At 40.6% G+C, this 12,675-nt stretch overlaps 1 protein-coding gene across 1 annotated transcript in view; it reads right to left on the bottom strand.

Moving 5' to 3' along the window:
• Positions 1 to 12,675, bottom strand: part of ascc3 (activating signal cointegrator 1 complex subunit 3) — a 169,680-nt gene that overhangs the window by 3,059 nt on the left and 153,946 nt on the right. The window contains exons 37-41 of the mRNA XM_030394226.1: positions 11,249 to 11,473; positions 7,162 to 7,313; positions 6,449 to 6,599; positions 4,296 to 4,502; positions 2,180 to 2,355 (exon numbers count right to left, since the gene is read on the bottom strand). Coding sequence (XP_030250086.1) covers positions 2,180 to 2,355; positions 4,296 to 4,502; positions 6,449 to 6,599; positions 7,162 to 7,313; positions 11,249 to 11,473 — 911 coding nt within the window. The remainder of the gene's footprint in view (positions 1 to 2,179; positions 2,356 to 4,295; positions 4,503 to 6,448; positions 6,600 to 7,161; positions 7,314 to 11,248; positions 11,474 to 12,675) is intronic.

Here is a 12,675-nt window from a genome sequence, read left to right as displayed (position 1 = left end):
TAGAGACAGAGAGAGACAGAGAGATAGAGAGAGAGAGAGAGAGAGACAGAGAGGACAGAGAGAGACAGAATGAGACGATAGAGATAGATAGTATATAATGAAGATATAGAATAAGAGAGAGAGCGAGATAGTAATATATATATACATGATATATACATATATATATATATATATATACATATATACATATATATATATATATATATAATATATATATATATATATATATATATATATATACACACTACCGTTCAAACGTTTGGGGTCACCCAGAAAATTTTGTGTTTTCCATGAAAAGTCACACTTTTATTTACCACCATGAGTTGTAAAATGAATAGAAAATATAGTCAAGACATTGACAAGGTTAGAAATAATGATTTTTATTTGAAATAATATTTTTTTTCCTTTAAACTTTGCTTTCGTCAAAGAATCCTCCATTTGCAGCAATTACAGCATTGCAGACCTTGGGCATTCTAGCTGATAATTTGTTGAGGTAATCAGGAGAAATTTCACCCCACGCTTCTAGAAGCCCCTCCCACAAGTTGGATTGGCTGGATGGGCACTTCTTGCGTACCATACGGTCAAGCTGCTCCCACAACAGCTCAATGGGGTTTAGATCTGGTGACTGCGCTGGCCACTCCATTACAGATAGAATACCAGCTGCCTGCTTCTTCTCTAAATAGTTCTTGCACAACTTGGAGGTGTGCTTTGGGTCATTGTCCTGTTGTAGGATGAAATTGGCTCCAATCAAGCGCTGTCCACAGGGTATGGCATGGCGTTGCAAAATGGAGTGATAGCCTTCCTTATTCAGAATCCCTTTAACCCTGAACAAATCTCCCACCTTACCAGCACCAAAGCAACCCCAGACCATCACGTTACCCCCACCATGCTTGACAGATGGCGTCAGGCACTCTTCCAGCATCTTTTCAGTTGTTCTGCGTCTCACAAATGTTCTTCTGTGTGATCCAAACACCTCAAACTTCAATCGTCCGTCCATAACACTTTTTTCCAATCTTCCTCTGTCCAATGTCTGTGTTCTTTTGCCCATATTAATCTTTTTCTTTTATTGGCCAGTCTCAGATATGGCTTTTTCTTTGCCACTCTGCCCTGAAGACCAGCATCCCGGAGTCGCCTCTTCACTGTAGATGTTGACACTGGCGTTTTGTGGGTACTATTTAATGAAGCTGCCAGTTGAGGACCTGTGAGGCGTCTATTTCTCAAACTAGAGACTCTAATGTACTTATCTTCTTGCTCAGTTGTGCAGCGGGGCCTCCCACTTCTCTTTCTACTCTGGTTAGAGCCTGTTTGTGCTGTTCTCTGAAGGGAGTAGTACACACCGTTGTAGGAAATCTTCAGTTTCTTGGCAATTTCTCGCATGGAATAGCCTTCATTTCTAAGAACAAGAATAGACTGTCGAGTTTCACATGAAAGTTCTCTTTTTCTGGCCATTTTGAGCGTTTAATCGTCCCCACAAATGTGATGCTCCAGATACTCAACCTGCTCAAAGGAAGGTCAGTTTTATAGCTTCTCTAACCAGCTAAACTGTTTTCAGCTGTGCTAACATAATTGCACAAGGGTTTTCTAATCATCCATTAGCCTTCTGACCCAATGAGCAAACACATTGTACCATTAGAACACTGGAGTGATAGTTGCTGGAAATGGGCCTCTATACACCTATGTAGATATTGCACCAAAAAACAGACATTTGCAGCTAGAATAGTCATTTACCACATTAGCAATGTATAGATTAGTTTAAACTTAGATTAGTTTAAAGCACTGTTTAAAAAAACAGTGCTTTTCTTTCAAAAATAAGGACATTTCTAAGTGACCCCAAACTTTTGGCCGGTAGTGTATATATATATATATATATATATATATATATATATATATATATATATATATATATATATATATATATATATATGTACATACATCTACTGTGCATGTTCAGTAGAAAGCAGTGGCTTACAACTGAGAGCCACAAACAGTGTAGGGAACAGAAAACACATTGTCTTGATTTTTTCAGTTAGAACGAGGCAGGGCATCTAAAACAATCTGAAATAATAAAGACTGGTTTTTGTCCATAAATTCACAATATTGTATATGACATGTATGATGATGAGGTGTTGGTAGTTGTTAATGTACTGGCTTAAATCATTCCTCTTTTACAGTGGCTTACTTTCCAGTCTTCTCTGGTGTGTAGAAGGCCACAGACACAGCTGAGCAGTTGCGCACATATCCAACTCTCTTGACAGCCAGCAGCTCTCTGCGATCCACCTCCCCGAGGACCAGGAACCAACCTTCATCCTTCATCTTGGGAAACCTGGGAGCCTGGGCCTTACTGTCCTGCTTCCTCTGAAATAACAAACACGGAGGGCCCTTAATGTGACATGCGTACTAAAAAGTTGACTCTGTGTTTAAAACATCGATGCTTGGTTCTCACACACAGTCAAAGATGATGACAGTGTTTCCAAGATGTTGAACTTTTGATATGAATCCTCGCCATCTTGTTGCTGCTGCTTACATTCACCCTGTCGCAGATTCAAAAGATGCACTACGTGTTTATGTATATTTGTATATAAGTAACTATACATGTTCTTTGTTTGTGTAGCATGGAGGAGTTTATGAACTTTCATTTCATTATGCAATCCTGTGTTGTGCAATGACAAATACATTACCTTGTACATTTTAAGACCTGACAAGGAAAGTTAACAGACACTACGGTGCCAGGCAACATAACACAGATGAAGCAATTTGACTGATTAGAAAAAAAGTGAGTGTGTGCTGTTTATGTATCACAGTTGTTGAAGGTCCAGTGTGTGGCATCTAGCAGTGTGGCTGCAGACTGCAACCAACTGAAAACCCCATGACCCCCCCTCCCTTATGATGGCCGGAAAGAAGCCCTCTCCTGAAATAGCATTTGGTTTGTCTGGTCTGGGCTACTGTAGAAACATGGCAGACTGTACGGAGTACCAAAAGGACCTGCTCCCTTTGTAAAAAAAAAAAAAACAGTTCTTAGTTTCCGGTGATTAAACACAAAGGAAAACATCATTATGGATAGAATTTCCCCTCTATCAGGGATCTCTTCCTCTTGATTACTTGCATTTGGTTTAGGTGTTTATGCAGAACTGTAAAGTGTCTTTCTTATATAAATCTCTTATATTTCAAACCTGATGAATACATATTTAACATTTTCCTTACAAAAAAAAAGCATGTTTGGTTTACTAACAACTCTGCATACAAACAGTTTATGTGCTTGTTCTGTCCCGACAACTGCAGCTACATTTGAAGTTCCTCGGGTTTAGTTCAACACAGGCTGGAGAGATTTTCACAAACTAGTACCCCAACTACATGGAGGCACAATACTAAATCACTGGAGGACCCCTTGAAGTATTCACACCATCTGAAGATCAGTATATCTTTCTCAGACAGAACTGCATCTGCAGCCAACATGCAGAGCAAACTGAACAAAGAATGCCTTATTAGAAGTGTTCAAAAGATAACAAACTGCAGCCTCAAATCACTTACATTTTCACTGATTTAGAAGAGTCGAATTTGGAGCAGCTTTGCTTAAATGAAGTTTTATGGCAAATGACTAATAAACAACACATTTGTGTGTTTTCCAAAGTTGAATTGTGCCTTTTCTTTGCTGCTAGGAGTGTACAAAGCAGACTATTTTTTTTTTTCAGCTGTGACAAAGGAGGGCAATATAACAACACAACACTACTGATGTGCTCTAACAGACAAAGAAGAACGTTGCAAAAGATGGTTTGCATGGATGGAAGCTGGGTAGTAAAACTTCCGTGTAATCCAAAACTGCAAGTGAGATCGCTGCAGAGGTGATTGTTTTTAGGTTTTGGATCTGGCCACATATATGCTCCAAGTTCTCCCTACCATAGCTGTTCAACATGCTGTCAGCATCCGGATGGCAACGGGGTCTTCTACAGGTGGTCCACATATTACATATTACTAACATTATGGTCGATTATCCTCAGTGTTCTAATCTGTCAAAATGACGGATAGCTTTCAGATTTTCCATTACTGTAAAAAAATTCAGTCAATAATACAAAAATAGTTGGTTAAGGCAACATCTGGCTAACGGTAACTGCAGCTGGGTGACGTATAATGTGAAAACATTAATATGCAGTCATCGGATCAACTGTTAATACATATAAAAAAATATTGCAGGTTAAGCCAGTTTACTTCTAAGAGCTTACTTTGTGGTGTCCAGAGTTTATAGTGATACATTACAGTGACTGAGTAGAGAGTTGAGTGTTGCCATTGAGCATACTGACCCTCTGCTGGCCTTGGTTGACGCGTCTCAGGGACACCTGCAGGACGTACTCCTGGTCAGCGTGGACATCCAGCCAGCTTCTCTCCTCCCTCAGGTTAGCTCCCGCTGCAGGCAGGGGGCGCTCCGTCTGCTCCTGGCTCTCCTCCCACCAGCCCTTCACACTCATGTTCACCTCCAGCACTGGGAGATGACTCAGGAAGGACCATGCCTGATGAAGGGATGAAGAAGATGGTGATGAGAGAGAGAGAGAGAGAGAGAGAGAGAGAGAGAGAGAGAGAGAGAGAGAGAGAGAGAGAGACAGGAATAATAGGAAATTAGGAGGAAGACTGAGATTCATACATTTGTATGTTACACAAGACTGGTTCCTCCTAACTGAGCTGGGCAGATAATCCACTGATGATTTAGCTAATATGTATGTATGTATGTATGTATGTATGTATGTATGTATGTATGTATATATATATATACACACACACACACACACACACACACACATCTCGACTGACATACAAGAAAAGTTTTCTCTTTTCTCTTTTAGGAGTCTGCATTCATCTGGCTGTATAAAGGCATACGTTCTGATCCAGAACATTATTACTATCTAACCAGGAGCTGTAAATGGATCTGTTCAGATTTGTTTCTTAAATCAGATCTGTATCTGAATTATTAGTGATCAGATCGTATTTTCTAGATGTGACGACCCTCCCTGCTCTCTCTCTCCCCTCTGACATCAGCAGGGTCGTCAGCAGCATTGGCACCACCTGGGCTGTGAGAGTCTGGGTGCTTTTAACTCTCTCCTGGAGCTCAGTCAAGGCTTGCTCTCCTCCCTGAGACGCTTTGTTCAGCATTTGGGTTTCTGTACATCCTTCTTACAACATTACACACACACTTCTCCACCCATGCATTCACCTACACCACTGATTCCACTGACTACACACGCCATGATTAGTTTAGGTTACTTTTTAAGTTACTTTTTCTTCAATAAATAATTAGTTAATTGTCTCACGTGTGCATCTCCTTGCTTTGTCATGGCCGTGCGGCCCGGTTTGTGACACTAGACAACACAAACCTATCTGCGTGGGTTGCTGTGGTAAGGACCAGACGGAGCTGATTTGGACCACATATCAAATCACCTCAAATGTGGTTTGGATCCGATTTGCACAAATCATTTCATTTGTTTGTTTTTTCTGCTGTTAAGACTCCCTCAAATCAATCTGGATATGCCAAAAATGGAATTTGGCTGGTAGTCTGAACATGAGCCTAAATGTGGAAATACTGTTGTATACATATAGATCTATCCTTTGTTTCCCCATTTACAGAGCCAAGGCTGTTAACGAACACTGAATTTATCTTAAGAGCACACACAGACCTTGGACTGTGAGGAGACATTCACTAAGTTAAACAAAAAGTGTACTGGATTCTAATCACTGACTGCACCTTGGAGATTTCTTATACAGAATGTAACAGTAGGGTCAAGCCAAAAGCACCACCATGAGGAAGACATAAGACACTAAAATTTAAAGGCACAGAGAGAGTGACAGGAAAAAAGAGATAGAAGAGGGGTGTGTGTGTGTGTCTATGGCTGTGTATTGAAAGCTAGGAGGAGAAAAACCGCTCTAATTCACCAGCCAAAAGCTATTTATGTGAGGATTACGCTCCCTGAGCAAGTCAGACAGGAACGCTGCTGCACATCTAATTATTTAATTAGAGAGGCCACCACACTGTGTGTGTGTGTGTGTGTGTGTGTGTGTGTGTGTGTGTGGGGGGGGGGGGGGCACTGATTGGGTGAAGCCATGGGGTCTGCCGTCGTGCCCGGACACTGTCATTACTGCTGCAATTAGCACTTAAATTGGAGCTGTAAACCCTATCAATGGAGCTGTAATTGGGGATCCTGGAGGTATCTAGGACCACAGTGGCAAGACTGCTCATGGCATGTCACTGATAATGGTGTGTGTGTGTGTGTGTGTGTGTGCGGGCGTGTGAGGATGCACTAAATGTGGGAATAGGCCCATCCTGGAGATCATATTTGTAAAACGTACAGTATTCAACTTCCCATAGTCAGTTTTTGTTTGTTGTTTCTGTAGCACTTTTTTACCAAAATGCATAATTCAATAATATCCCAATTTGCTGTTGATGTTATAACATTTGTTATCTTACCTGTGCAATCTGACTCGATTTAAACTCTTGGCCGAGAATGGCAGCCAAGACACTTTCCTTTCCATTGCAGGTGGCAATCAGTTCAGGAAGTCCTTCAATTGGCCCATCGAAGCCTCCCGTGCTGCTCCTCCCCTTCCTGTGTGCCCATTTCCTATATTGTGTTTGGAAGAGAGGGTAGGGAGAGACTCTTGGTCCTGAGGCAGCATCACAAAACAAATCCGACTCCACACTTCCTGCTGTCTTTCACCACAGGGACTGTTGCTCATCCTGTCTCATCCCTCTCTTACCATTTTTATTGAGTTTGCACAAAATTATTTAACACTGTAGGATGCAGGCCTAGAAATCCATACTGTGTGTGAGCACTGAAAAACTAGGAATAGGTGTAACTGCATGTGTGTTTGTGCCTGTGCAGGAGGTTTGCAGAAACTGATGATGTTAGCTGAGAACCATACCTCCAGTAAGGAAAGGAATGGTTTATTAGTGCATACGGTACTGAGTCCTGTTTGTCGATACAGCAGCCAGACCTTCAATCTGTGAAATCCCTAACACCCAGAGTACTTTGACTGACATGGAGAGAAGCTGTTCAGATGAAATGTAATGTGATTCTAAACACAGCCAGGAGGAACAACCAGGCAGATTAGCAATCTACTAGAGCTAGCTAGAATTGATTTCTCACACATGTTAGCTGTACCTGTGTTAAAGTATTTTTTTACCTGAACAGATAGAGGTCTTGTTGTTCTATATGTGGCAGCATCAGTAATGAGGAGTCATGCAGCCAGCGGCCCTGGACAATCATCTGCACCAGGTTGCAGATACTGATGGCTGTAACGAGCCAACCTTCATTGGCAGCCACATCCAGCATCGCCTGAGAAAAGAATCAGAAGAGAGTATAAAATTCTAGGTAGACTTATCGTGATTTTTATTCATCAAATGAGCAAAGTTTTTAACAACCACTTTTTATGTTGGCCCTGATTCACCCAAGAGTTTGGCTCAGGCCATTTTTGGCTTATGTATATTCCGCATAGATTCAGGCTCAGGTTGGGTCTGGTTTTGTTGTTGTTGTTTTTTTCAGAAGTAGGAAAAAAAACTCCTGCTTTTTCGCGTGCAATTAAGCAGTTTCAGTGGGGTCTCTAACAAAACAAAAGAAATTGAACAATCATGGGATAGGGCTGGGCAATATGGCCTTCAAATAATATAACAATCATTTTTGGCTATATCGTAATACATGATATATATCTGGATATTTCAAAATCTCAAAAACCCTTAATAATTGAAGATTCAACTAAATCAAAAATCAAAATATTTTTGACCTAATACCTCAATATCGAAATTATGATAATATTGTAGGGATGACTGTTAGTACTTTCACAACATTTTGATACAATTGTTTTGTGATAAATAATCATCAGTAATGTAGATTTAATGACTATTTAAGTCTGTAAAGACAAGTAGAAGAACAAGTAGAACAGCCTGGTAAGTTCAGAAAACGACATCACTTTACTGTAACTTAGGTTTGTAACAAGGTAGGGAGGTCAACAAATTAGACCAGATCACAAACTCAACCGTGACTGTTAGAACGGAGGGCCAGTTGGTTAAGTTTTTATTGCCTCAGTAAAAGGTGAGAGATGGAATATCAAACTTTTGGCAGCATGAGGTTGAACGTATACTGGTTGTGAAACAGGGACAGAGACGAGGAAGTAGAGGGAACACTAAAGCATGATATTTTCAAGCCAGCCTTGAGCTCCATTATTTGCTTGCCCTGTGATTTTCCCCTCACCCCTTTGTGAGGTTTGAGGTTGCTGAATAGGGCTGCTCTTGGACAATCTTCATTAATCTACAAGTCATTTCCTGACAGTAACTAGGACTAAAGACAACTCTGGATCCACAGAAGAGGCTTAGCAAAATAAATTAAAATGCTACTGCAGTACAAATTAGGAGTGATTCACATTTGACAATAGCTACTTGAGCAAATTGATGACAGAATATACAACACAATACTACAGAAGGCAAAACCACATACCTGGAAAATATATTCACGTGTCACTTCATTCCAGATTGAGCTCTACTTTTTTGCTTCCACTACAGACTGAATTTTATCATGAGTTGCAATTACAAATGCATTTAAAATTGTTAAGAAATTATTAATCAAGGCTGCTCAATATGGTAAAAAAAAGTCATTTTTCAATTATTTTGTCAGTTACTGTCATTGCGATATGATTCACGGTTAGTGTTAATGATACATTTTGCATCACAATTTTCATTTTCACAAAAAAAAATTGCTATGACGTGACATTTGTTGGGGTCTGTACCACAGACATGTTATCTTGTTTATCAGATCTGTAGGCTGGAACATTACTGCAGAACAACAGTACTACAGTTATACTGTTATGATGTTTGCCACAAAAGTAACCTTAATTAAAACATTTCAACCTCTGGGATTTGAACATTGCACTTGGCCATATTTGACTATTTCAATTGTATTCTGATGAACCATGACCACCTATAAAATGATTGAATTTCAACGGAATCAATGCTGCAATGGGAATTGTATGGGAAATGAAAGCCACAGAGTCCATAACTGAGGAAACTGCATGGCTTAATGTTGCAGTGTTGCAAACTTTGAAGGTGCAAATTTGTTTCTTGTCCGGTTTGCAACTGAACTAATCAGCTTCCTAAAGAATATTTAACCATCCAGCCATTGTGACTCAATGTCTCTATTGTGTTTTTGGACTAATGTATTTCTCAATTGAATTTCAAGTAAATATAAACTGTATCAATGAAGATTGTGATTGTGATAAAAAGTTACACATAGCTCAATATCCATATTGCCCAGGCCTGTTCCTTGTGTATTGGTCTGCTCTGGTTTAATATCTTTATTCAGGTACACATTCAAGCTATGCACCTTCAGGTCCACCTCATCCTGAAGACTGAACTACAGATCTATAGAGTGATCTGTAGACTGTGCAGATTATCACCTGAAGTCATTGTAATATTCTGGGATTTGTTTGACGGGCTTGCTAGATGACAAGGCTCATTGCCTTATTGGTAGTATACATTTGAAAAGGGGAAATGGTTATGAATCTGGTCCAGTCAATTAGAATGTTGTCAAAGGACAGCAACAATATGTTGCATTCACCTGATGTATACTGTGGTAACAGTAAAAATATACATTAATTCAATAAAAAAAAACATAAAGAACCTCAAGACCAGAACCATTTCAGTAAACGGTAGCAGCAGGACACCAGAGAAGTAACCACATCCATGAGCCATGCAATATCACTGCCAGATACACAGCATGGAAAATCACAAGCACATGTAAATGTGCACACACACAACCACCCATCCTGAGCTGTGGACAATGGCTTACAGACGTTCAGCCATGGTCCTAACTTCAAACAGTACATGAAAAGAAGCTGAATAAACAGCAGCTAGCACATCACACCTTACCCGTGAGATAACCTGCATGGACAATCTTTGATCGACAAAATGATGGGTATGTTCTCAGAGTTACTGACTCTGATAATGGACTTGGGGTGGGTGAGTATTCTGTTGCTCATGTGTCCTGAGCCACTTTCCAAGTAAACACTGAGGTGCAGACCCATTGTGGCTTGTTAGACCTAACCTCTGAGCATCATGTTATTTATGAGATGGATCAGCAAGTTCAACTACAAATCACCAACCAATGTTAAACATTCACCTTTCTTTCTCTGTTCTTCATATCTACAGCACAGCATCTCCTCCCAAGATGTGATCGCTTTGCATGTGCGCTACTTTATTCAAATACTATTATCACATAATGCCATTACTACAATTATCAACAATTAAAATGATATACATCATCTCATAAAAATCATAGTGATAGTACAGTTTAAAAAGTAAAAAAGATTCATATATTTTATTTATCAAACTGCAAAAATCATACAGTCTATCACACAGATCCAACAGTTTGGTGACGTTTTTTGGCCTCTAGTCTAGTTGGTCATGTAATTAATGATAACAAGTTATATCTGATATGGTCGACTACCAACAACGTTTTTCATTTTAGAGGTCTTCACAACCTGGATGATGGAACACAAAAGTCAATAAAATAAATTCATTATCATGAGCCGTTTTTAGACAGGGCAGCAAGCCGCCAATTTGCCCGTCCTTTTGGCGGCTAGGTCTGCCGTTTTAGACAGAGGCCGGCAAATTGGGGGTCTGTTTTGGTCCGCCGATTTGCTGCCTCAGAGGGTACACTTATTTCCGCCTCGCCTCCTATCTAAATCTGAGGTGTCAATGTGCCGGCCCCTGCATGAGATGGGCGGAGGTGTCGATGAGGTGTACTGTTGTGCGACCCACAGCCGGGGAGTTTTAAAACCAAAAAACAGGAGAGAATATTACACCTCCGTTTTAGAAAGACAAGGCGGCACATTGCCGCCCTTACCTTGGAGCAAATGTGCCGCCTTTTTTATCTAAAAAGGGCTATGTTTGCATACTCACCCGGTTGCAGTGACCCCAAATGCTTTAACATAACAATTGTGCATTATCTAATTTTTTGAGTCAATGCCGCTGACTGGCAAGTTGCAGGACAAATGGCACTTCATGGTGTAGCTAGAGTATGCTATACCAGGCTGGTGGAAACATGATCATTTGAGGTGCACTTGCTGAAAAGTCAGTTATCTATCCTTAGGGACAAAGATTCCTAAAGCTTAAATCATTGCTGCTTTTTTTATGTTTTAGAAAATGGTCATTCAAAGATTTGTGAAATTTTCATGTTGGTAATTTGAAGCAGTTGTTTATCGACTATTTTGTGAATCCTACCTGACAGATTCGGATGGCGTTGTCCAGCACTGTCTTGGTATCGGTGTTGTAGTCGCTGCATGGTAGCTGGGCGTGGCTAAAGTGGGCCTGCAGCAGAAGGTGGGTCTTGGTGTGGGCACTGTCATAGGAGTGGGGGTTGACCTGCAGGGGGAGCTGCTGAGCCAGCTGGCTGTTCAGCTGGTCCTCGTTGTGTCTGACGGGCAGCTCGGCATACTCCTCTGCATCCTGAGAAACAGAGATCAAAAGTGAAACAGGAAGTCGAAAGCATGTGCTCAGACCATTTTAACTCCAGCATCTGTACCTTAACAGCTGCATTTAAGTCACCGTTGTTCTGGTTTTACCCTGCTCTGAAAACCCCCCCCTTCCCATAAAGACTGCAAGGGAATCTTTTAACCAGAACTGATGAATGAAAAATTCCGCACACCTGCTTATAAAATTCCATCAGTAGTGGGGACGATATTCTGAATTCTTCAAATTATTTGAAGTAAATTTCTGAGGATGTATGAAAAAGACACAGTAAAATGGACTGGGTCATTGGGCGTGAAAGAAATGCCAATGATGATCCATCAATCTGCTCACTAAGGGTTGTGTGTTGAACCTTATTTGTGGTTGTTATACAGAGAGATGCATGGACACGCATGGCTCCTCTCCTCTAATTCACTCCAGTTCAACTTCGGCTAATGTAGTCCCATCAACAGGCTGTGCTGGAGGCATTTGTCACAGCCCCCCCGGCCTAGACTGTTAGGGCTCCATCTATCATTGACTGAAGCAGTGATTCAAAAGCTAGGCCTTAAAAAAGGACCTGACCGGGGTGGGGGCTGGGATGAAGGATAGGAATTGGAGTCATCTCTGAATGATTTATCATTCAATGCCATTATGTCTGCATATGGATGCGCTGGAGAACAAAACTATAGATCTTAAGGTAGACATCATAACCAGCGACTCCACACTGCCTCACACCCTGTGATAGTAACATTATCAGAGACGGAACAGGGAGAGAGTAGTGCTGTATTTCCACAGAGAAAACAGAAAGAGTTGATGGAGGCAAACAAGAAGAAGGCAGGTATACACAGCTGAGATCCATTGTGGGGTCAGGTCCACAGTGCAGCTTCTACACAAACACAATTTACAAGTTTTACAAAATTATCTTTTTGAATAAAAGAAAGGATGCAGAGACTTTGTGACCTGACCTGCTGTTCAAACTAGTTAATTTCCAGAAATGCTAGTAATTGTTTGTGATGTATTTTAGAAAAGCTTCATTATCTTTTCTACTTTTGTTAAGATGCCAAAAGTCAGTCAATTACTCAACCAACTGAAGAGCAATATAAAGCCGGTCTGATGCTTTATTAATCGCTTAAGTAATCACAAGGGTAGGTTATTTAAAGCTGTCACTTTGGACTTTGAAATTAATAGGTTAGACCTGAACC

Source organism: Sparus aurata, chromosome 17, assembly GCF_900880675.1.
Source record: "Sparus aurata chromosome 17, fSpaAur1.1, whole genome shotgun sequence".
In the NCBI taxonomy this organism is placed as follows: Eukaryota; Metazoa; Chordata; class Actinopteri; order Spariformes; family Sparidae; genus Sparus; species Sparus aurata.
The sequence above is the reverse complement of the archived record's forward strand: the minus strand, read 5'-3'. Positions and strand labels throughout refer to the sequence as shown.